The following is a 25,671-nucleotide window of genomic DNA, read 5'->3' as shown; positions in this document are numbered from 1 at the left end:
CTTTTGAATGTTATGGTTAGAACTTATGTAATAGATCTGTGTGATTGATTTGTATTAAAGTACATTTTTATCTCACCTTCAGTGTACCCATGTGACGTGAGCCGTACATGTGGAACCAAAAGTGCAGATGAGATACACCGACACTCGCAGGAAACTCCAGCTGGTTTATTAATCTGGCGATATCTCCTTCTCTCTGAGCACCAGAGCTCACATACAGGTAGTCCCCTCCTCCACCTGAAAGATAAACCAAATGTCATCTTCACAGCATTGGATATTGCCTGCTAAAACACATTAGCATGCTACGTTTTTACATAAAAATTACCCAGGAGTTAAAAAAAAAATGTAATCTTTTACAAGCATAAAAAACTATAACATAAAATCTATGATATGCTTTAACAAAAAAGACTGGGTGAATTTTCATTTTGCATAGACTTCAATACTTTTACAGCACTACACTCCTACAAATATAAGAAACAATTTATTTTCTTGTCCAAAATCAGATTATAGTGTTATGGTAGAGAATGTAACAACATTACTAGATTTCACTGCATGACTCCTCCACCACTTTACTCAAAAAGACATGTGCAGTAATTTCCTTGACTCTATGTTTGCCATTTAAAATCAATAGGTTCAGTAAATCAATCACCTTTTAGAGGGCAGACTCGTTTTCACAATTAAAGTAATGAATACTTAACACTTTATCTGAGAGACGCTGATCTTTCAGCAGAACAGAACATGAGTACATGAGGGGCAGAAATCCAGATCGTAATTAAACCCATTGATGAAGTAACCGGAAAATGGCTTTTGGTGATGGATTTTTCTGAGCTTCAACCCTTTGGTTTTTAAATTATGCAACAACTCATGAGATGATTCAGACGGCTGGCTTCAATTTAAGAGAAACTGCATCCCATATTTATGGGAAACTTGTACAAAACTGCTATTTTGTCCACAGATATTTACATAAAGTAGAAGGGTTTGGACTTCGATTCATTTGTGGTTGTCTGGATCCAGAATCTGTCTGTTTTGCTGTTAAAGGGGGGTAATAAGAGTTACTGTCCAGGCAATACAGTCCGTGTGATCCACAGGGACTGTCAAATCTCAGCCATTATGACACATAATAAAAATAACATTTAGCTTTTAGCACTAAGTAATGCACATTTTCCTATTACTTGAAGCAAACTAAAAATTTCATGTTACTTTTGGTGTATATATGTGTGTGTTTAATATTCATATTTATATTACCCAGGTGATTCAAGGTCAATGTGAAGTTTAGGTTATATTAACTGGCGCTGTGGTCAGCTGATGGTCCTGTCCCATTAAACATTCTGCCATAGCCTATCTCCCAGTCAAAGTCATCGAGAGGATCCTGAGACAGCTGACAGCTCTCCTGCCAATGGTCGCTGGGCAAATCAAAATGGCAAGCTCCTGGAACATTCACTAATAGACCACATGAACAGATGAGATATTAGCTCCATAGATGTTGTATTAATATCTATTTTGTATTTGCATTGCATCTATATTAACAGTCAAGAATTTCAAGGTTAGGGCAGATGTACTGTACTTACTGCAGTCTATCTCATCAGACTCAGAGCAGTCAGCTTTACCATCACACTCCGGATGACTCTCTATACAGTCTCCATTGTTACACACAAAATCTGTAACAGCAGGGCATGACCCAGGATACACAGCTCCTGAAATACAAGAAACCCTTTCAGTCTCACCGATCTGAAACCGCATCATTAAAGAAATTAAAGGTAACCGAATAAAGAAAATGATCATCTAACAATGAAAAGATGAAAGTATGATCATATTCAGCATCATTGCTCAAAATAGCAATAAAACATCATTTAATTAAGAGCTTTTTAGTATGAACAGCTTCAAATTCATTGAATGTAACATGACTGCAAAGTAAGATCATTCAAGCTTAAATGTGTCCTGTACAATTGTCAGAAATGTTGAGTTATAATGTCATGTGGGTGAAAAGCCTAGAAATTTAGGAACAGAAATTCAATCAAGCACATATTCACTCGAAGAAATGGGTTGTAAAAAAATTGATTTCATTTCTCTGCTTCTCTTCACGGTTTGATAGAGCTAATTTATTTACACTACCACTTATACAAAGTTAAAAAGCCTATTATTTACACTACCACTTATACAAAGTTAAAAAGCCTATTATATTGCAGACAACTCTGAGTAACTCTAGTTTAGTTTAATTATAAACATTACTGAACATTTCAAGACCAAAAATTAAAAACCAAAACTGCAAAAAGCGTCAGGTTCCTACACCTAAAATACATGATAAAGTCACGAACGCTAAATGCCGTTTTGGCGGTCTTTGATGTGGTGCGATAGATCGCTGTATAAACGCCTTCGGTCAAACAGCAGCACGATCATCTCTCCCTCTCTACCACTAGTTTTAATGTTAAATAAACATGAATGAACATCTCATGCCTCATGTGTCAGTGTCTGGGTTGTGTTCCCTGGGTTTCCACTAGGTGTCCTCCGTTCCCACGGTGTCTGTCACCTTATCACTTCCTGTTCCCTTATTTGGTCACCTTCCTCCTTGTTTTAGTTAAGTGATTGTTCCCCACCTGTCTCCAGTTCCCTCATTATCCTTCTGTGTTTTTATACCCGGTCTGTCTGAGTCTGTATTACGGAGTCCTTGTCTTATTTGTGATACCTTCCAGAGTCTGCTCATCCCGTGTGTTCTTGTTTTGTTTTTATGTTTATTGGATTTTCTGGTTTTGACCCTGCCTGGACTGTTTACCCTTTTGGATTGCCCCTCAATAAACCTCTTACCTGCATTTGGATCTCTCCCGTGTTTCTTGTATCACCGAACGTGACATCATGTTCAATCAGCTTTTCAAACATGGAAAGATGGTAATAAAACAGCTTGTATCAAACCTCTTCATGGTTTGATAGAGCTAATTTATTTACACTACCACTTATACAAAGTTAAAAAGCCTATTATATTGCAGACAACTCTGAGTAACTCTAGTTTAGTTTAATTATATACATTACTGAACATTTCAAGACAAAAAATTAAAGACCAAAAATGCAAAAAGCGTCAGGTTCCTACACCTAAAATACATGATAAAGTCACGAATTTCAATTTCGGTAGCACTTTATTTTACAGTCCTGTTCCTCATGTACATTCTATGTACTTATTATAGTAATTACAATAACTATGTAATAACTAGGTACTAACCCTGAACCTACCCCTAAACCTAACCCTACCCCATGTAGTTACCTTGTATTACCAGAACTTTCTTAGATAAATACACTGTAGGTACACTATAAGTACATTGTGGCGAGTGGGGCGGGGCCGAGAGGCGTGGGAACGAGTAGTGAGGGCAGGTGCAGCTCATCTCTAATCACTACACCTGGCCTCACTCCTCGTTCCCACGCCTCTCGCCCCGCCCCACTCGCCACATACATGTTAGTACACGTACTGTAAAATAAAGTGCAACCGCAATTTCTAATAAAAAACATTGTATTTGTTTAAAAACAAACAAACAAACCAACAATGAATTAAGCTTTGATTACAGATTGTTTCACATCTGCTTTACACACAAAGTTTCACTAAACGATCCAAAAGCTCAAGTGTAATTACTGTGATTTAGATGCACCAGTATGCAAATTAAATATGACATTTTCCATGTCAAGTCTGAGAACCAAAAGAGGAACTTATTCTGACTTTCATGTTGTTCCCCGATGGCTTGTCAAAATTAGCAAACCAATTCTCATCCAATTAGATGTTAGTACTGCTTTCCATCAGGCACTGCTGAGCACAACCATCAGAGCCCTGAGCTGGTCAAGCTTATACAAGAACATTAAGCAAAAGAGACTTCTGGAAAATACATGTGGAGATGAACCGGAGGCAATGTTGCTTCCCTCTAAGCATCACTGCTTGAACTAGTCAAACTCTCCTCAAGCTTTCACTTGTTCATAGAGCTTACATTAGATATCAAATTTAAGCTGAGTCGGGGAGTTGTGGCCTAGTGGTTAGAGAGTTTGACTCCTAACCTTAGGGATGTGGGTTTGAATCTCGGGCCAGCAATATCATGACTGAGGTGCCCTTGAGCAAGGCACTGAACCCCCAACTGCTCCCCGGGCACCACAGCATAAATGGCTGCCCACTGCTCCGGGGTGTAATAATGCAGAAAAGGCAAAAAACATATAGCTTTTGCTAATTCATTTATACATGGTTATTATCCACATTAGGGGTGTAACGGTCCACTTATTTATACCAAACATTTTCGGTTTGGGTCTTTCAGTTCGGTGCGAGCAGAACTTTGTTGCAAACTTCCAGTTTTGTATATTCTTACTTTTGATTAGGAAACAAAATCTCATCTTTCAAATTAGGTTCTTTTTTTTCCCAGAAAATTCAAACGATAAATGCCGTTCTGGCGGTCTTTGATGTGGTGCGATAGATCGCTGTATAAACGCCTTCGGTCAAACAGCAGCACGATCATCTCTCCCTCTTGTTTTAATGTTAAATAAACATGAATGAACATCTCATGCCTCATGTAATCGTTCAATCAGCTTTTCAAACATGGAAAGATGGCAATAAAACAGCTTGTAAACAAAATGTCACATAGCATTTCATTTAGGCTACCTCAGGCAGTGATCAGCATCCACAGATCACCAGCGCAATATAAATGAAGTCTAGAGAAGAGCATTTCCCGAAATATTAGATTATATTCTCATTATATTTGACTTTACATGATAGCAAAGTATTCATTATTTAATGTTTAAATAAAACTGTTAGAAGACGAATTATGAGAGGCACTGTGTAAATAATCATGTTTCAACAACATATATAATTTTTATAATTTTGATGTTAATTTAAAAACTACATTATATGCAAATTTACATGATTGCATAATTTTTTTATTTTTTAAGTTAAGTGTTGCTTGTTATACTAATAAAAAAATAATAATAATAATTTAAGTCTGGGCTCTTTTGTTAAATGTAACCTTATGCCTTTAAGTTTAGATCTGAAGTAGATTTTTATCCCTAAGGAAATTTTAATTAAGTTTGTTTCAAGAAAGAGCAATTTATTCAGTAAACCACTGCTTAATATATATTTATAGTTTCCCCCCCTGCTGACCGAAACTTCCGAACTGTGATATCTAAACCGTTTGATAAACTAAAATGTTTGTGTACTGTTACACCTCTAATACACATCTTTTTTATGTATGTGCCCTAATAATCTTTAATCAAAAATCATCACAGCAAACAGAAAACGACAACAATCCAATGATCCAACCAATTCCCACTGGACAAGATCAAGTCCCATCCTATACTTTTTCCCATTCAAGAAGCCGATTCATTTGGGTTTTTGTCACAGTAGGCACAAAAGACAATCACATTTCCATTTCATACTAAGTAAAATCATGTTTTTTTCACTTTATTTAAAACATTTTCATAATTCTGAAGTTTCATAAGCTACATTTATCAACTCCCATGGTTCATCGCAGCTAAGAATCACATAACATAGCATTGAAAAGTCATGTAAGAACATGTTTAGCAATCTGACATAATTCAAGCAACACTAGTTCAGTATTTCAACAGCTAAAGACCTCAACACCTTCCCTGATTTAAGCAATAATAATATATTTTAGTGGCACTTTAGGTTTGTCAGCTTGGTAAGATCAAGTCATGTACCTTAACGAAGAGCCGGATGATTCCTGTGGCTTTCTCAGAAATATAGTACCAGAAGGTGAGTTTACATATGGCACTAGACTCCTTCCACACAGAACTTCTCATGTGAGCTTCATCAGCCTTCAATCCCACAGGAGTGGCTGCCAGATATACAAAGTGGCCTGAATAGAGAAAAACTGACATTAATAATACACATGTAATAGCTTTTATATCATCAACAAATTACATCCTCAGTGGTGCTCAAACATACATTCTGGCAGCATTAGTCAAGATTTAATTTCACAAACTTCACACACTTTTGTAAATAGGCTGTCACTTTAAGAAGAACTCATTTCAGCAGTATTGCAAAAAATAACAAAATAAAAAATATCTGCATGCATTCACCCTGAAAGTTGAATAGTGCAAACTCCACCTCTTCCATTGATTAGGAAAATAAAGCAAGGATATTCATTGAAAACAGTAGATTAAACAGGCAAGTTTAGTATTTTTAATGTAACAAATATAATTTTGGATGCACTAATCCTATTCTGCCATAAAACCAAATTAAAGTCTATAGTTATTCTGAAAATTACAAACAGATGTACTCAAACAGGGATTATGCTAAATTGAAATCATGCCTGCTGTTGAAGTCAGAAATAATCGAAACATAGGACTGCCAATTGGCGATCTATAGGTCTCTGCTAGAACATCTGAACATGGCTTTCCCACTTACTTCATCTTTCACAGGAGTTTGGGACTCGTACAGCTCTGTTGATGTAGAGAACCTTGCTTATGGAAGGATATACACAGAATCACAAGCTCCCAGCTACTTTATAGAAAAAGATATATTGCTGAGATAAAGTGAAGCAGAGCACCAAATCAATAAAGGAGGCTACACCGAAGAGACGGGGCCTTGAAATCATAAAACCATGTCTAAGACTGGTAAGACTTCATAGTTTGCAGGAGAAATGTTCATTTTTATTCCACCAGACTAAGTGTATTATATAAAAAAGGGGGGAGAGGAGTTTAGGAGGAGCCTGATCAGTCCTGTCAAATATTATCATATACAGCAGTCACTGAGTCACTTCAGTGACGATTCTTCTGCCATCTCTCCTCCTTTTTCTATTTTTTCTATTCATTTTAGCCAATAATCTACAATTATCAGGGGTTTTAGTTTGGACTTTGAGCCAAGCAGAGGTCAGCAAACCATGTTCATTTATCATTATTCATTGTGACTGGATAGGCAGGCGAACTCGTGAAATGTATAAAGTAAAGGGCCATATGTTAAACAATAAATATTTACTTGCTGAATGACTGATACAGTAGTTAGTTCAAGTATCACACCGTTCCCACAACTTCAGATAATGAGCAAACATTTCCACAGAAATTAAGTCTCTTATTTCAAACATCTAAGTAGCATGTGAAGGATGTACTGCAATTAAAATTATGAATGCTTCTGTAATTAATGAAGTATGTTTATAACACTGTAATTACACTGGATTAAAAGGGATATCAGTTCAGGAGTGTTTGCTTTCTATCTGTTTAAGTTGTGTCAATGTCCTGTAGACACGCTATTTGCAATATGTTTCTTATGTGGGTTGTGAAGGTTAAGCCTCCGCAAGAAATCCATGCCTTTTTGTTGTAAATCTGCAGTGGTATATAGTAAAGTTTTCATTTTTAAGTGTGTGATCATCAGGGGGTCTGATCATATGAATGGAGCCGACACCATGAGCCCAACTAGAGGTGTCTGCCAGGCTGCTTTTCCAACCACAGTGGCCATGTTCAAATGAGCAGGACGTCCCACAATCTAATTCATCAGTTCCATCTCCACAGTCATCAGTGAAGTCACATTTCTGCTCTCGTTTGTAGCTATTGCCATTGGTACACTGTAGAGAACCTGGAGGACAGGATCCTGTGAACACACACACATAGATCAATAATATAATGCAAGTACTAACTCATCCTGGAGTGAATTAATCACATAAAAACACCAGTGAGCACTTACTTTGCCATCTTTGCTGCAGTGGTGGAAAAGAGGTCCTAGAATTCGGCAGGGTGTCCAGTTGTCTGTGGGAAGGACCCATCTAGATATAAGTATATGGCCTGATGGTTTACGCAGGGTATGACCAGTGGATGGCCCAGTCCCATGTGTATGCATATTTCCTGGTTTTATCAACCAATCAAAGTCATCATCTTGACTCTGTCTCCAGGAACAAAGGTCAAATTCGAAATTGCAGCGACCACTAAATCCCTCTGGGGAAAAATATGAATATTGTTAAAGGGATAGTGAAATATGAAAATTCGTCATCACTCACTCACCCTCATGTTGTTTCAAACCTGTAAAAAAAAAAAGATATTTAGAAGAACTTTGTAGGTATTTTGCAAACTTTGTTTGAAATACATTGGGACCCACTGATTTTGAGACTGTATGGACAAAAAAATCTAATTCAAAATGTTTTACAGAATTTTCTTATGCGCTTCAGGCAACTAAAAACCATCAAACAGGTTTGGAAAGACACAAGGGTGAGTAAATCATGACAGTATTTAAATTTTTGGGTGAAGTAACCCTTTAAAACAAACACTGTTGTAAATGCAAAATACATTTAGGGTCAAAATACTGTACGTTCAATACAGTATGTGAGGTGTTATGTTTGTTACGTTAATGAACTTTTGTTTTTTTATTTGGTCATCTTCTTTTTCTTGTTTTGGTATTTGATTGATCCCCACCTGTCTCCAGTTCCCTGATTACCTCCTGTGTGTTTAAATACCCATTCTGTTCAGTTCTTCCTCGTCAGTGATTATATTTGTATATGTATTGTAAGTGTAGTATATTGTCTGTATTCTCCTTCTATCGTCAGTAAACTCCTCATTTGATCCCTATCCTCCTCAAGCTCTTTGTCTTTCGTTTAGCATAAACCCATGCTTGTAACAATGTTATTCCATACACTAATTCTGTGACTGACCACTGAAATACAGCTGAAAATATCTGTTAAAAGTGACAGAGAAGAGGGTGATAGATTTGTTTCTCACTGCATATGTAATGATTCTCATCTGAGCCGTCTCCACAGTGATCAATAAAGTCACACAAGTTGTCCTCAGAGATACAGTGACCGTTGGCACAGATGAACTCATTGTTAGCACAAGGAAGATCTGACGTTATTGGAAGAACACAGTCCACAAATGCCACATCATCAACAACAATATCACCCATGTAGCTGATGACTCACTTGGCGGGAAGACCCACCTATTGATGCATTCATAAACCAAGATATGCATGCTTTTAAACTGCAGTAAACATCTTCATTTGCTCCACGGTATCTGTTGGTGCATTTTTTGCTTCTCAAAAATATATTTTCAAATATATTTTCAGTTATTTACTTTTTGAAAAAGCATTTTTTAGTCCTCATAAAACAGAAACACTGACCTGGATTTTATGACAGATTCCTATGAAGACCTCACCCCGCCCCCAGCGGTTACCTTGGTTACCATTTTGGGACCAAACTTCATGAGTGGCAGCACCTGATTTGATAAAGACCTGCAGATGCAATTTTGAGACTGTTTTGACACACTGCAAATTGCTCTCTGGAAACCAACCATTTTAGATTTTAAACACAATGAAAGACAAAATGAAGCATGAAATGTATTCGGACACATTGATAAGATGTTTTGATATTTTCTAGGCATGGGTTACCAGTGCAGCAAATGAATAACAATTATATTCATCATTTCTAGATAACTGCACCTGTAACGTTCCAACAGTAAAGCCACTCATGTGATACCAGAACACAAGAGTGCATTGGGGTCCTGTTATTTTAATGGGAGCAGTCAAGAGATCAGTGGTGTGACCATATCCTCCATTGGAGCTCTCCGCAAATATATACCGACCCTCTGATGAACCACTGCAAAACAAGCCCGTGTACAGATGAGTAAACATAGTAAAGCAAAAAACACCCCAAAATGTAATGCAAACTTGACCATGCTTTTATAAACAAGAGCACAAACACGTTCTAATAAATGATGCAGTTTATTGCTCACAGTGTGTGGTCATTAGCAGGTCTGTGGTTCTCTTCTCCTTGGTGGATACTCTCTCCTTGTCCTGTCTGCCAGCGAAAGGCATGAGGAGGAACAGGAGTGGCTGGGACACGTAAATACCATCCACAGAGAGCATCACCTTCAAGATCACAATACTCCTTCACTGAGGACAGAGAAAACAGTAGGATGGATAGATAGATTGGGGTGGGTTACAACTTAAATACATTAAATTACAATTTAAAATAACAATTTAATACTGTGATGGCAAATACATTTATTTTTGCATCATTACTCCAGTCACTTAATCATTCAGATATCATTTTAATATGCTGATTTCCTGCTCAGAAAATTTTTTTTCATTATTATCAATCAGGATTCTTCGATGAATAGAAAGCAATTATTTGAAATAAAAATATATTGCAAAATTAAAAGTGTGTTTACTGTCAACTTTGATCGGTTTAATCCATCCTTGATAAATTAAAGTATTAATTTCTATCCAAAACAACAACTTATGAACAGTTGGTAGACAGATAGATGAGATGCCTACCACAGTGCTCTTCATCTGAGCTATCGGAGCAGTCTGGTGTGATGTTACACACTTGAATGAGGTTGAGCACACAAACTGGTCAGAAGGGCAGCTGTGAGGGGGTGCTGCAGACAAGGTGGGGACGGGGGCAAAGATGCTGGGCTCCTTTGAGGGCAATTCACCTACAGTATACAAAGATATAGACACATAACTACATTAAATCCAAGAATTCTAGCTTAAGGCTATCCTGAAACAGACAACTGTATTCAAATTGACACTACTAGTCCTAATAAGAATGTAACTTTAAGTTTATTTTCCTTTTTTTCTGTTTTTAACCTGAAACTAATTGCATGCAATTTTTACTTCACCATCATATGGCTGACAGCCAAGGAAAGACAGATCGTCTATGGCAATATCTCTTCTGAAGTCATCACCAACAGTCCCCTCCACTACAATCTGTAGCAGCAAGAGGAAAGAAGAGTATATCTTTATTTTGCAGCTTGCAGAAGTTCAAATTATGCATTGCTTATTCAAGGGTGTGCATTTATTACATGGACTGAGTAAAAACACAAAAGTGTTCACTAGCACATCACTAATCTCTAAATAGTACCATTGAATGATATATAAAAGTTTAACTTAACACTGTTAAAATGCATAGAAAATGTTTGCTGAAATAACAACAATCTTAACAACTGCACTAAAATAAGAGCAGGATGTGTATGAAATTGCGTTCGTTACTATTGCAACAGACTACAGGTATGTCCTTTCAGAATCATCACTGGCCGGTAAAAATAAAAGTTTCTTGATTTCTTTATTTTAAAATAATCTGGGAATAAAGGGGAGGAAAAAGTCTATGCTTTGCAATGTAGTAAAGACAATGAAAGTTTCATGAAAATTTAAATGGCAGATAGCAGACACATTAGCATATTCTGGCGTTATTTATCAACTGCATGACAGATAATTATATGTAACACTAATTGTCTTGTCATGCTTTATAAATTAAAACAATACTAGTATATCCTTTTCATTTCCTTACTCATGCTCTGATGATATAAAATAATCAAATTTTCAAAAATTTAATTAAATTTAGTGGGTTGTTCATCTGTTAGCCTAAAGATCAGCTTAATTTAGCAAAACAATCAATTCAGGGACATGGCTAGTTACGAGTTAAGTCACTTCTTTATTGGCTTCATAAGAGACAGCGGGAGGTTGCTGCTTGGATAGGCTATTACATATAATATAAAACAAATTACTACACTTTTTATTGCTTTATAGATTAGTTTTTATGTTGTACAACATTTGGAACTGCTTTTTAACGCTTAATTATAAGCACCACAAATTTAAATTGTCATGTTATAGGAACTAATAGACATTTATAAGTTGATTTTAAAATGCAAAGTATTTAAAATTAAAATTAAGCTATGCAAACACTTGCATTTTTACAATACTATAAGTGTGTCTCCTCAGGTAATGAAAAGTTCTACACACACTTGTGGTCTTCATCCTCACTTGAACACTTGGGACAAATACAGGAAATACGTCATAGAAGTAGTCAAGTGTAAAGACCGCAAGTGTGGGTATTTGGCAAGGCTTCGGAAACCAATGGGTGACGAAGTTCCCTTGGCCACTGTTACGTGTGCGCATGTACACGGCCAAACTAAACGCATGCTGGCCAAACATGTGATAGTGGAATCTATATGGTGAGGTGAACGATCTTTGCCTTAACACAGACAAGACAAGAGAAGTAATCATGGATTTCAGGAAAAACCCACCCCCCCTGCAGCCCCTCATCATCAAGGGGACTGAGGTGGAGAGGGCTGACAGTTACAGATTCCTGGGACTGCAAGTAACATCAGATCTGAACTGGACTTTGAACACTGCTGCCACAGTGAAAAAAGCTCAGCAGAGACTGTATTTCATCAGGCTGCTTAGAAAAGCTGGTCTGCACTGTCGTCCTCTCACCCAGGTCTACAAAGGACTGATAGAGAGCATCCTCACCACAGGCATCACTGTATGGTATGGAAACACCACACAGACAGAGAGGAAGGCTCTGCAAAGAGTCATAAAGACTGCAGAGAGGATTATCAGAACAGAACTCCCCTCCATGGACACAATTTACACACAGCATTGTCAGAAAAGAGCAGAGAGAATTATCAGAGACACACTACATCCAGCTCACTCCCTGCTCATTCACAAAAACTGTACATACAATCTCAGGCACAGACAAGCGGACAGCATTATCACAAACAGATCACGTTTTTATAAGAGCTTTTTCCCAGCCACAGTGAGACTCTTGGCCAAAACAAAATGAACTACTGTCTATAGGGTCTGTGTAATATGCCTGTGTATTTGATTTATTTATTTATAACGTAACTTTTGCATTATAATATTATTGTTATCTCTGGGGCCTGTGTAATATACCGGTGTATTTTATTTAGTTATTTATAACGTAACATATTATTGTTATCTCTGGGGCCTGTGCAATATGCAATATACTAGTGCAATTCAGAATGAAAATCTACATTTTTATGGGTTTTGTGCAATTTACAATGTATATGTGTTATAGATACTGTAGATTTATGTTTTCCTTGTGTGTTTTTTAAACTTGACTTGACTCTCTGAGCAACAACCGCACAAGAGTTCCTATGGGCCCTATTTTAACGATCTGAAACGCAAGTGTCAAAGCGCGAAGCGCAAGTAAGTTTGTGGGCGGGTCTCGGCGCTGTTGCTATTTTCCCGGCGGGATAAATGGCTCTTGCGCCCGGCGCAAATCTAAAATGGGTTGGTCTTAAGTAGCTTCATTATTCATAGGTGTGGTTTGGGCGTAACGTGAAATAAACCAATCAGAGCGTCATCCAACATTCCCTTTAAAAGCAGGTGCGCAAGTTCCATTATGGATTGCTATTATTATGACGTATTTACCAGGCGCACGCCAGGAGCGGTTCACAGCCGAGGAGACTGATGTTCTTGTAAGAGCAGTGAAAGACAGAGAAGTTGTGTTGTATGGGGATGGGAGAAACCCACCCAAAATAGCGTCGGTTAAACAGGCGTGGGAGGAAATAGCCACAATTTGTCAGATGTACTTATATACACATATGTCTTGCCACTATTTGGCCAACAGGTCTGATCCTTAATTACTACAATTAGCCTGAATAATTTGTAAGCTAGATTTATGCCTATTTTTTCACATCTTCGTGGCACACCACAATGATTTCCGTCATCTCACGTGTTAATATTTTTTAGTGTAACAATTTATGATTTGCAAAAATAATTGATTTTGCATCTGTGTAGATCACATGAGCAAAGTGTATGCGCGTTGTGCACGCTATAAATTATGGTCAAGCATTCGCCCTTAAAATAGCATAATGAACAACGTGCAACGCGCCACTGACTTTAGACTAGTTTTTTTCTGGTCAGTGGCGCAATTGTTTAATGGAACAGTAAAATAGCACCAGGGATTGTTTGCGCCGGAACACGCCTCCTTTTTTGCGCCGAACCGCCCAGGGAGCGCAAGTTCATTCACTAGTTTAGCGACGTGCTTCTGTGGAGGGAAAAGCGCGCTTTGCGCGGGTGCAAAATAGGAATGACACATGCGTCGGTGTACAAAGTCAATTGCGCTGGGTGCAAGATAGGGCCCCATGTGTGCAAGCACAAATGGCAAATAAAGTTCTTGAATCTTGAATCTTGGGGATCTGAAAACACAGGTTTGGATTCAGGACCTAGACGAAAAGTTTGGAGAAAAGGCTGACTGATAAGAATGGCGGTGTCTTTGAACTTCTGTGGCTCTGAAGATTCGATAAAGAGGAAGTGGCCATCCACACTGGCTTGTGTGTGGTCCTTCCATGTGCCATCCGTGTTGAAAGTGGGAGTGGGTCCTTGGATACGGGTCCAATCAAACATGTCTTCCTCATGTTCCTGAGTCCAGCTACACAGATCTTTCTCAAAGTCACACATTAGTTCTGGTGCTGATAGGAGAAGAAAAGATCACTGTAAACCGACTGCCAAAAAAAGAGACTGCTAACATCAAACAATATAAACGGTTTTGTGACCACCAATACTGACAGCAGTTTTCCTCATCTGTTCCAGCTCCACAGTCATCGATCAGGTCACAGATCTGAAAATAGTCCACACATGCTTTGCTCTGGCTACAGTGAAGGTGATTAGGAGTTGGGCACATCTCCACAGCCTCGGGCAATGAGCAGTTATGGAACATAAAATCATCTAAAGCGGAGACTCCTTCATACACAGCCAGGCTCAGTTTTGCAACTGAGATGTGGAAAGGCCTGGTCTGTCTTCCAGTCTGGATGGTTACAGGGTGCCACTGGTTACCTTGGTTGGAAAGTGTTTGCCAAAGTATAGTGATGCTGTCTGAGTCCTCTATCACCAGGTCCATTTCAGCAGCACCAACAGAATGGCCAGAATTATAGTGCCTGTGATTTTTTTTGCAAATATTAACATATATTTTAATTCATTTTTAATGAATGAATTTCACTAAGCAAGGTCAAAGTCTGAACTTGTTTGCTGGAATGTAGGACTGCGCAGTAAAGCCTGCTGGGAAAACCTGCTGCTCCTCTTGAAAATAAACATGAAGTGGCCTTGAAGGGGGAGAAAAAGATAGTAAAACATTAAAAGGTATTAACAGAAACCTGAACATGTACGATCATATTATACATTATGTTGTTTGTAAATTATTAGTAGATTATGATAAACATCAACAGATATTTAGCAACAAAACTATGAAAATCAGCACTACTTTTCTCAAAACTGAAATGACACTCCTGATTCTCACACAGTTTACACTCCTGATTTGTAGATAAACATTATTATGCAAGTGGGAATTTTTTTTTTTTTACTGTTTATACAAACTAAGTAAAACTTTTGTATTAAATACTGTGTATTTATGTCACCTGCACTTGTATTAGTAGAGTGGTCTTGGGGTAGTGTTTGGTCTAGATAATCAATGGCGACTCCATTAGTTGAGCCTCTCACCCATTCAAATCCATCACCCTGGACAAGCTCATACCAGCCACATGAATCAGACTCAAAATCACACTGTGCCGCTGAAAGTCAAATTAACATTTTGAAATAATAGTGAAACAATAAATTAAAAGGATAAAACCGCCCTTCAAAATATTGACAAAACAGTTAAAACTTTCAGAATATCTTAATTACTTTATGTCCACACAAAGAAAGAAAGCCATATCCAGTAGGTTTGTAACAACATGAAGGTGAGTAAATGATGACAGACAAATTAATTTTTGGGTGAACTTTTTTTAACAAAAACCTATGCAGAATCTTTAATCTTTAAGCTGTTTTGATCTTTGAGTATCCAGTCTTTTGCAATGTGGAAGTAAACTATTTCTACAGTAAAAACAACTGTGAATGACACCTGAAGCCTTGCACATTCAATTTACAAATGGTCATAAACACGGTTACATTGATACTCACAACATTTGGACTTGTCCTCTCCATTTGGGCAATCTAAAGAAAAGTCACACACTTTCACCCCATCTACACAGACGTTTTAAAACTGAGATGGGGGGCACTGAGTTGGAAGAGGTGCCTTGATGTCAGTCTCTGGAGAAAACAATAAAGCCAAAATACATATTTCATAGTAAAGGTAAGCAAAGGGTCAAGATGGGACTCATAAATTGAAGAGTGGCTAGAGCTCCTTCCTGCATTATCACCTCTGTTAACGGTGTCATGTACTGTAGATCTGAACATGGACACATTATTATGATTAATCTGACTGTCAAGGGTATGACTGAAATAAATCACAATAATGCAGTATCGTAACACACACACACACACACACACACATTTATAACACATAAACCTCCCTTTAAAACACTGGGTCAAAGAAAATATACAATCAGCCTTGTTCTGTTCTGTGCAGTTTTGTATTTATGGTGGAAAATAAAGTATGATTATGTTTTCCTATAAACATTTAAGCATTTTTGTGACAAATGTGTAAAATAAAATTTATTGACTTACCGCAAAGCTGTGTCAGCAATTAAATCTTAAAATGTAGACCTATAAAATCTTCAGAAGATAATAAAATCACACCATGATTTTGTCATGGCACTTATATATACTCGAATTAAAAATGTCAGTGATGTCTCTCCCAATTTCTATTTTGGGGCTGAACTGTAAATTAGAAATATGCTGAGGTTCTCTTCTGCCTGTCACAATGGTTCCTCTGATATCCCAATCCGTCCAGCACAGGCTGTAAATGTATTAGACCTTATTTAAAGCTTTATATCCCTGCATATCTTGAGCTCTGTGCACCTCACAACCTTCAGAAACGTCATCTCAGTGAGCAAAGCAATCATATAACTTCATATTTTTGCCTTTACAAACAGCTACACTGCAAAAAATTGTAAAATTTATGGTTAAAAACATTTGTTTTAACCATAAAAAATATGGTAACAACAGGTTTTATGGTTTTAACTTAAATTTACAGTTAAATACTGTAATTTCATTAACTGATATAATGTTAATATACCAACAAGTACTGAAATCACAGCAACCTTAAACTCCTCTCTGCTGTTTAACACCACCACCCTTCGCATTCCAGGGAAGACTGTATGGATGGCAGACTGAAACCAAACCTCCTGCATCTCTCCTGAAGATATGAACTGGATCAGAACTTGCAAAGCCCCTGTCAGCATCCCAATATGCTGATAGAAAGTTAGCTGTTCAAAGGAAAGGACAACAAAGAGAGAGAAAATATAAATCATCAAAAAATGTGAACAAAGGATTCGAGTGGTGCATTGCTCGTTTCATTACACAGGTTGAACTTTAAAGCTGAAACATTACAGTTACTAACATATTTTGCCAATTGAGACAAAATTAATGCTAAAAGCATTTCATACTCAAAGCAGTTTTTTTGTGAAGTGAGGTTATATTATTGCATCTTACTGCCAAGTTCAATGTCATCTTATTTTTGTTTAAACAGAGAAGCACTCAAAATAAATGACACAATAAAAGAGAATCTAAAACCATGAATCACAATGAGGGAATGCACTACCCACAGTGTCAGGGCTTTGACAGCCTGCATAACCCTCTGTTGCCAATAAGAGTGTATAGCCCTGGCAGCTAAGTGTTCTACACACATAATTGAGGGCTTGAGCTAAGCACTTAACAAGATGCTGCTTAGATTTGAGGTAAACTCTGCAAGTTTTTTGTCAAAAAACAATAATATTGCATTGGTTAATTTATTCAACTACTAACATTATATTTTTTAATAGGCTATATAATTTGAGACTGGGACTTTTCATTGTTTATATTACTCCACTTGTCTGTGTTAGTTTGAGACAGACTGTCAGCAAGTTTTTTTTGTTGTTGCAGGTTTTGCAAGGGCCTATATGATTACACCATTCAGTCAAACTATTCATTCAGAAACTAAACCAGAGTAAGTCATAGAATCATTCATTTAACTGATTTGTTCTTAAACAGTGAACAAATTCTGAACTTTATTCAATGGTGGTGCAAAAATGTATAAAGTAAAAAAAAAAGGGGGTATTATGTATTGTGTCTAAAATGTAAGTCAATATTCATTTATGGTTTACTGAACAGTTGTATAAAAGCAGTTTCACACAGTAATAATGGAATTTGATGGAAATTAGTGTTTTGATAGCTTGCTTTAAAAAGCAAATGGTGGTTTAGCAAATTCAAGTTTAATTCAATTCAAGTTTATTTGTATAGCGCTTTTTACAAAACAAATCGTTACAAAGCAACTTTACAGAAAATTATGTTTCTACAATATTTAGTAGTAGCTAGTAGTTTGTGCACATTTGACAGGATTTTAGAAAAAAAAAAAAAATAATAATAATACAAGACTTAGTCAGCTAGACGATGAACTATCAATATTATTAATTAAGTTATTATATGATTCAGTCACACATTTAGCAATAATTGTTAGTTCTGTTTGTTGATTCAGGGTTAGCATAATCTGGGGTCCTCTGAGGGGTCAGCATCATCTCTTCTCAGGTTTTCTGGATCCAGACTGGAGCTTGTGTAAATCCAAGTTACCACGGGATGTAAATCCCTTTGCGAAACATAGAAACAAAATACAGACATCATTAGCATAGCTGCTGATCCAACAAAGTAAAATTAGTTTAACCCAAGCTAATGAATAAAAATGCACCTTTGATCAGATGCAACTACACTCACAATTAAAAAGATACATTATTCGAATGCTTGGCGAGAGAGATGTGTTTTTAATCTAGATTTAAACAGAGAGAGTGTGTCTGAACCCTGAACATTTTCAGGAAGGCTATTCCAGAGTTTGGGAGCCAAATGTGAGAAAGCTCTACCTCCTTTAGTGGACTTCGCTATCCTAGGAACGACAAAAAGTCCAGCGTTTTGTGACCTTAGGGTGCGTGATGGGTTGTAACGTGGTAGAAGGCTAGTTAGGTACGCAGGAGCTAAACCATTTAGGGCCTTATAGATAAGTAATGATAATTTGTAACTGAAACGGAACTTGATAGGTAGCCAGTGCAGAGACTGTAAAATTGGGGTAATATGATCATATTTTCTTGACCTCGTAAGGACTCTAGCTGCTGCATTTTGGACGACCTGTAGCTTGTTTATTGACGAAGCAGGACAACCACCTAGAAGTGCATTACAATAGTCCAGTCTAGAGGTCATGAATGCATGAACTAGCTTTTCTGCATCAGAAACAGATAACATGTTTCGTAGCTTGGCAATGTTTCTAAGATGGAAGAATGCAGTTTTTGTAACATTGGAAATATGATTTTCAAAAGACAAATTGCTGTCTAATATAAAACCCAGATTTCTGACTGTAGAGGAAGTAACAGTACATCCGTCTAGTTGCAGATTGTAATCTACAAGATTCTGTGTAGTGTTTTTTGGTCCAATAATTAGTATCTCTGTCTTATCCGAATTTAATTGGAGAAAATTGTGTGTCATCCAATCTTTTACATTTTTAACACACTCTGTTAGCTTAGATAATTGGGAAGTTTCATCTGGTCTCGTTGAGATATACAGCTGAGTATCATCAGCATAACAGTGGAAGCTAATTCCGTATTTTCTAATAATATTACCAAGGGGCAACATATATATTGAAAATAGAAGGGGACCTAGGACGGATCCTTGTGGCACTCCATATTTTACTGATGATAAATGAGATGACTCCCCATTTAAGTAAACAAAATGGTAGCGATCGGACAGGTAGGATCTAAACCATCTTAGAGCCTGCCCTTGAATACCTGTATAGTTTTGTAATCGATCTATGAGTATGTCATGATCTATGGTGTCGAACCAAATAAACTACTGGTTTTTGTTGTATAAGAGTTAAAGAATTAATAAAACAATGCAATACAACACCAAAAGATGCTTTTCTGTACCCAACATGTCTGTGAAGACTGGAAGTGAGGACTGTATATTAATCTATCAAATTTGAAACAGTAGGCTTTATAGAGATAAGTAGTATCCATACAGATATAAGACTGGTTACTTACCTGTAACATTTTCTCTGTGGTCTGCCACAGTAATAGGATGGCTTAAACCTGATCCTCTCATCCAAACATGATGTTCATTTTGAAGTTGAAAACCACAGAAACCTTCCTCAAAGTCACATCTCACAAACTGGGAACCTCCAAGCTATTTCAGGCCATTACAGTAAAATAAACACTGCTATCTGCTACTCATTTCAAATCTGTTACAGGGACACCATTACACACATGCAACTCAGAACGGCATCCATCACACTGCATTTAATAGGCACTTGACTGAAAATCTGTTGTCATAAAATAGATTCAGTAGATGCAAAATAAGGAAATACAAGTTGAATAATATATATAACAGGTATGCAGAAAATATTTATTTGGTGTTTACATGGACATCACAAGATGAAAATGCTAATGAAAAATCTTTTCTTAGCATCATTAAAAGCACTTTTGTACCTTGTATGAGGTCAACCCTAATAAATCAACCTCAATTTTGTAATGTTCTGCTTCTTAAAAGCCCTCAAAGTTTTTTATCAATATTACAAAAGACCTCCCAGTGTGCCCCTTTTATGAGCGTGCCATAAATCTCACTATTTACATGAAGGTCTTTAGGGACACTTAAAATCATGTTGTGCACAGAAAGGAAAAGAAAGGACAATTTCTGTCAAAGAACTGCCTGCACAAGCACAAATAGAAGAGCAGATAATATTTACAGTTTAGTCTCATTACTGCCATCTTCACAGTTCTCTCTGAAATCACATACATGCTCCTCAGACACACAGCTGCCTCTTGCACAAGTAAACTCCTCAGTCAGACATGGCGTAGATGATACACTACAGTGTACTGTATCCTCTCGACTTTGTGCTATGGACAACCTGTGTCTCAGAGAACAGTATTGCATATAACTTTATGGCTACACAATAGCCCTGCGTTCTGTCATTATGTATCATGTTTGTGTACCTGATGTCAAACTGTGTATCAAACTCCATGCAATTGGCTGGTGATAAAGTAGCAGTAAAACGTAATCTATTATTTTAAGACGTAATCTTCTGTTCAATATGAAACCAAGTTAACAAGTTTGAGTTAAACAAATATAAAAGTGAAAACATATAAAAGCTATTTAAACTATTTAAACAAGTGTTGATAGAAATGTTTTACGATCTAAATTGCCTTGATTTTCAGTTTGAAGAACAGCACTGAATGAAATATAAGATGGCAAAGTAATCAGTCATGCATTAGTCCCGCCCTCTATCTTTACAAATGTTCATTCAGCTATAATTTCATGTTTCATGAATCTATGACTACAATTCAAAATCATTAATGGGGTGGGATAGAAGTGAACCTCTGTTGGCCATAATAATATCAAAATGACACAGGCATAAGAATAACGAATACATAATTAGGGATTTTTTTATTTTTATTACTGATAATCATCCCTCTAAAGACGTTAGCTGAAATTGCATTTGTAGGATAATAGCTTGTCTAACAGAAGGTGACTATACTAATAATCCTGCTGGCTGTGAGTGTTAAGATCTAGAGACTGAGGGTGGTGATAATGGAGTCTTAAGACACACAAATCAAATCTTGTGTCACCAGGGATGTCACTTTTGGTCTATGTGATTAGTTGGGTTTATTGATTGTCAGTGCCAGGAGATTTAAGTGGCTGTGTTCCCACTTAATGGACACTAATTATTACAACACAACACAAGACATAGTATATTAAGCATTGATCTTTGGTCTTTAAATAAACTTTCAGACATTTACATACACTCTATAGCAATATAAAGGAAAACTGTTCATCCTTCTTATTTAAATGACTGGTTTCAAACAGGTTTCCCAAATGTTCTCCACATCTGCAACTAGGCAACCAAATGTAGTCCAGCCCCAAAAATAAAACTATATTTTATAATCACTTAAGAAACCTTACTAAAATGTTGTTTCCAAACCTGTACTGACTTCTGATATTTTAAGAAATCTCAGGGTTTTTTTGTCCTGTCAATACATCAAAACATATTAGTTTTATCTGCTTTTGTGGTTTACAGAAGAAAGAAAGGAACTCTCAGGCTGATGCCACACTGGGCAACTTTGGGGAATGGCTAACTAGGTGAGACACAGGGCCCACGACCGATCTATAGTATACAGATAGAAATTTGTTACCCATTCTCAGCGGGAAAGTGCCCAAGCAACATTGCTAAAAAAAGTTGCCCAGCAAAGTTCCTCAAAAAGTTGCCCAGTGTATCATCAGCATCAGATCCTCTTTCTTTGCTTCTCTGGTGGTGGTGTAACCTCAGTATTTGTCTTTTACTGGCAAGTCTGTCTAGTTATTTTGGAAAAAATGTTAGGACTACAACTATGTGTTCACCGCTCAATGATCCAAACAAATTGCTTGGGAAAGCATCCATATCAAGGAACGAGTCAATGTTTCGTTCATTATCTGGCTCGGCCCGGTGTTCATCTTCAGTTCTCTCTTCACATCAGTTCAGTCAGTGTACTGTTTGAGTAAATGAATTACTATGGGATATTGGTTTGTTTTATCTCAGAGTGAGTGTCAGCCACATCAAAAAGGTTAACAGCTTAAGTCATTTGTTGATTAATGCGTATTGGAGACTCGAACTGTTTAAAATGATTCAGTTCGATTTGGTGAACTGGTTCAAAAAGATCCGGTTACTAGTGGTGGGCGATACTGCAAAATTTGGTATCGATCTGATACCAAATACATATAGGGTCAGTATTGCTGATACCGATACCAATGCGATACTTTTTACTTAAAAAAAAATAAATAAACACTTTTGTTTAGGGGAGAGCAGTAGGTCTATGTCATTATTTCTGAGGTGAATGAATGATCAATTTATTTATTATGTAAGTCCCAAAAAAAAAAAAAAGATTAATAAAAATATCTCCCTTTTTTCTGGTTTTAAAAGCAAATGAAATAAAGTGCACACAATTACTACTGAAGAACAAACAAAGAACAAATATACCTGTGCAATACATTCCCTGAGCCCCCCTTCTGGACTTCTGGACAATGTGCTATCAGCTTCGCTCACTCAGTTTGCTGCTCCTCGATGCGTTGTGTCAGTGAATCACGTGACGACACAACAACGACTCTCAGCACAGCAGCAGGAGGGGGAGGAGTAGCAAAGTGGGCCAGGATGTGAAAGCAGTGTTTGTTCAGGATTGTAGAGGTAGAAGACACAAGCAAAGTATAATGAACATAGATGAGAGATTTTTAAATTAAAATATCGATTCAATTACAATTGTATCGATCCGATACCAATACCAGTGTTGGCATCGATATTATCGATATTTAGATCGATCTGCCCACCCCTACCGGTTACATCTCGGACTAAATCTAAAATATCTTAAACTGTGTCCCGAAGATAAACGGAGGTCTCACGGGTTTGGAACGACATGAGGGTGAGTTATTAATGACATAATTTTGATTATTGGGTAAACTAACCCTTTAAACAATAGTTGAGTAAATAACAGGGTCATTCTTCATTTGTGGTGACAAGTGGTCTAGTCTGCTTACAACAGTTGATGTTAACTTTCAATATAAATAAATCATAAAATGTTTGTATTCTGTAGGATAAACATAATTTGTGCACTGTTAGTAGTTACTTAAAAAAATTGTTTTAGAGATTGCATTTGTAACAAAATATGGTTTTGCAAAGGAAAAATTTACTTTTCTTATTTAGAGTAACATTTCATTAAAAATAAATAAAAACAAAATAAAGTGATAGTTCAGCAAAATAATAATTATTATTCTGTCATTTACTCATCCTTATGTCATGGAACATAAATTTAATCTTTAACAAGGCTGCACACACACTGTCAAGATTAATCGCCTATATGTTTGAAGATTTTAATGTATTTGTACAACAGGGAACACGGTAAAACATTACATATCAATCTTTTATCATGTGTTGCTTCTAGGTGATGCTTAAGTCTTATATATATATATATATATATATATATATTCAGAAAATAATTCTTAAAATTAGGCAAAAAGGAAATGTACGACACCAGATGTTGAACATAAATGCAGCTAGCACTTAAGTTAGATGAAAGAATTGGCCATCAGTCATGAATTTAAGGTTTAATATAACAACAAGCTCATCTAAATTCTCTATATTTGGTTGACCTCTGCTACACAAACACTTTAAATGATCAAAAATGTTTGAGGCAGATGAGAAGCAACATAACTAGGTTTAGCAATAGATAAAATGCAGGAGCTCAGTCTGTCTTTCTTTGTAGGAGCTTAAAATGTCTTTCTGTGGACAAAGCTTAGAAATTGCAGTCACAGAATAGGTTCCTGTAACCAAAATAGCATTGACAACAGACAGACAGACGTGATATAGGCCTATTACGATGGCTTTGGCTCTAATTGCTTTAGCCAGAATTAAATTTTCTTCGGGAAATGAAATTTAGCCATGGGTCATCTTTTAGTAATAACCTAAAAGAGATTAATTGTTATCATTGATGTGGCCAAAACTATGCAGACGAAGAAATGAAAAGGACCTAAAGTCACAGAACAGTATTGACAGATATCAGGGGGAAATATTTTGTCAGTTCAGTCAAGAACTATATGCAGCACCACCTTTACATCTCTACAGTTTTATCTGGTACTTTAGGACTAAATATTCCCATCCTATTAAAAGAGACAATAAAATTATATTCCTGGCATTAAAACAGACTAGTCCCATCTTGACACACATAGGGTTCAAATGAAGTGGTGCACTTTGTATTTGATCCAGTGGTTTCATCTTCAGATTCCCCTGTGCTTCACCTCCATTCCTTTTGTCTCTGACTTGCTTTCTCTTTGTTGGCAGAAATATTCTGTGTAACAGAGAGCTACACCTACAGGCCACAGAACAGACTGCAGACTTGTTTTAACAGTGAACATACCATCCATCATAGTGGATACCTGTCAGTATGACCTGTGCTGTTGATGACAGAGGACCGAGGTTCGTAAGGTTCATTTCCACTGGATCTTAAATGTAAGCAGTTAAATCAGAAGACAAGTGTGCATCGTACAATTCACAGTCTGGAACTGTAAAGATTACTCATAGTCTGATGTAAGCACTGCACCGTATATCAGTGTTACTGGAATACTTGATAGATAGATCATTAAACCAAGTGACAGGCTATGATTATCTTGATAGATTGATTAGCATTCAACCCCAGCTAAAGCATTTTCCAGAGAGCAAGCATGAAATACAAAGAGAAACATGCTAGGCTAACGAAAGGCAAAATGGATGTCAGAAAATGTAATCACATCTGTGCTTATTTTGACTAAATTTGATTGCAGAATTGTCTGACTATACAGAAGATTTGTACTCTGTGAAGCTTTCTACATGTTGATATGTATAGCCACAGATAAAAATCGTACTTGCTTTACATGAAACTATTAGGTCAGCAAATGGAGAACTCCAGAAGCTTTGACGATTCTGGGGACTGAATTAAACATAACCTAAGACAATAAAACAACAGCTGTTGGACTGGAGTCCAGTCTGGGTCATGTACAAATCTCAGACCAGTATTTCTTGTTTAACACTCCTATAAATAAAAAGCTAAACCCCCAAAATAAAACGGTAACTCATTGATTTATTCATGTGCCCCCTTTATCCAGCAAGATTGTGTTCTGTGTGTTTCTCAACATATGGACAATTTACATCAGAATCTATTCCTTTCACAGATTCCTGTGCATCAGATAATATATATTGTGGCGAGTGGGGCGGGGCCGAGAGGCGTGGGAACGAGGAGTGAGGCCAGGTGTAGTGATTGGAAATGAGCTACACCTGCGCCCCACCGCCAGTATCGAGTCCCACGTAGGAGATGGAAGGATATAAAACTGGAGTGACGACTGTGAAGGACGAGAGAGGACCAGGCCTGGGACATTATTTTATGTTTTGGCTTTTATTTGTGCGCGTCAGTAGCCGTGAGGGGCTGACGCGCTGTTTTGTTTATTTTTGAATATTAAAATTATGTTTTGAT

At 37.0% G+C, this 25,671-nt stretch overlaps 1 protein-coding gene across 1 annotated transcript in view; it reads right to left on the bottom strand.

Moving 5' to 3' along the window:
- The window catches only part of LOC128017506 (MAM and LDL-receptor class A domain-containing protein 1-like), a 29,528-nt gene extending 4,872 nt beyond the window's left edge, over positions 1–24,656 (bottom strand). Inside the window, 21 exon segments of the mRNA XM_052602926.1 lie at positions 77–234; positions 1,285–1,437; positions 1,566–1,725; positions 5,671–5,828; positions 7,415–7,558; positions 7,648–7,701; positions 7,704–7,743; positions 7,745–7,899; positions 8,677–8,890; positions 9,071–9,181; positions 9,389–9,545; positions 9,682–9,841; positions 10,226–10,291; positions 10,294–10,386; positions 10,573–10,660; positions 13,907–14,169; positions 14,267–14,635; positions 14,695–14,799; positions 15,112–15,264; positions 15,653–15,781; positions 24,602–24,656. Of these exon segments, the coding sequence (XP_052458886.1) occupies positions 77–234; positions 1,285–1,437; positions 1,566–1,725; positions 5,671–5,828; positions 7,415–7,558; positions 7,648–7,701; positions 7,704–7,743; positions 7,745–7,899; positions 8,677–8,890; positions 9,071–9,181; positions 9,389–9,545; positions 9,682–9,841; positions 10,226–10,291; positions 10,294–10,386; positions 10,573–10,660; positions 13,907–14,169; positions 14,267–14,635; positions 14,695–14,799; positions 15,112–15,264; positions 15,653–15,781; positions 24,602–24,656 (2,985 nt within the window).
- Between the last annotated feature and the right edge of the window lie 1,015 nt (positions 24,657–25,671).

Source organism: Carassius gibelio, chromosome A7 (assembly GCF_023724105.1).
Source record: "Carassius gibelio isolate Cgi1373 ecotype wild population from Czech Republic chromosome A7, carGib1.2-hapl.c, whole genome shotgun sequence".
Classification (NCBI taxonomy): Eukaryota; Metazoa; Chordata; class Actinopteri; order Cypriniformes; family Cyprinidae; genus Carassius; species Carassius gibelio.
The sequence above is the reverse complement of the archived record's forward strand: the minus strand, read 5'-3'. Positions and strand labels throughout refer to the sequence as shown.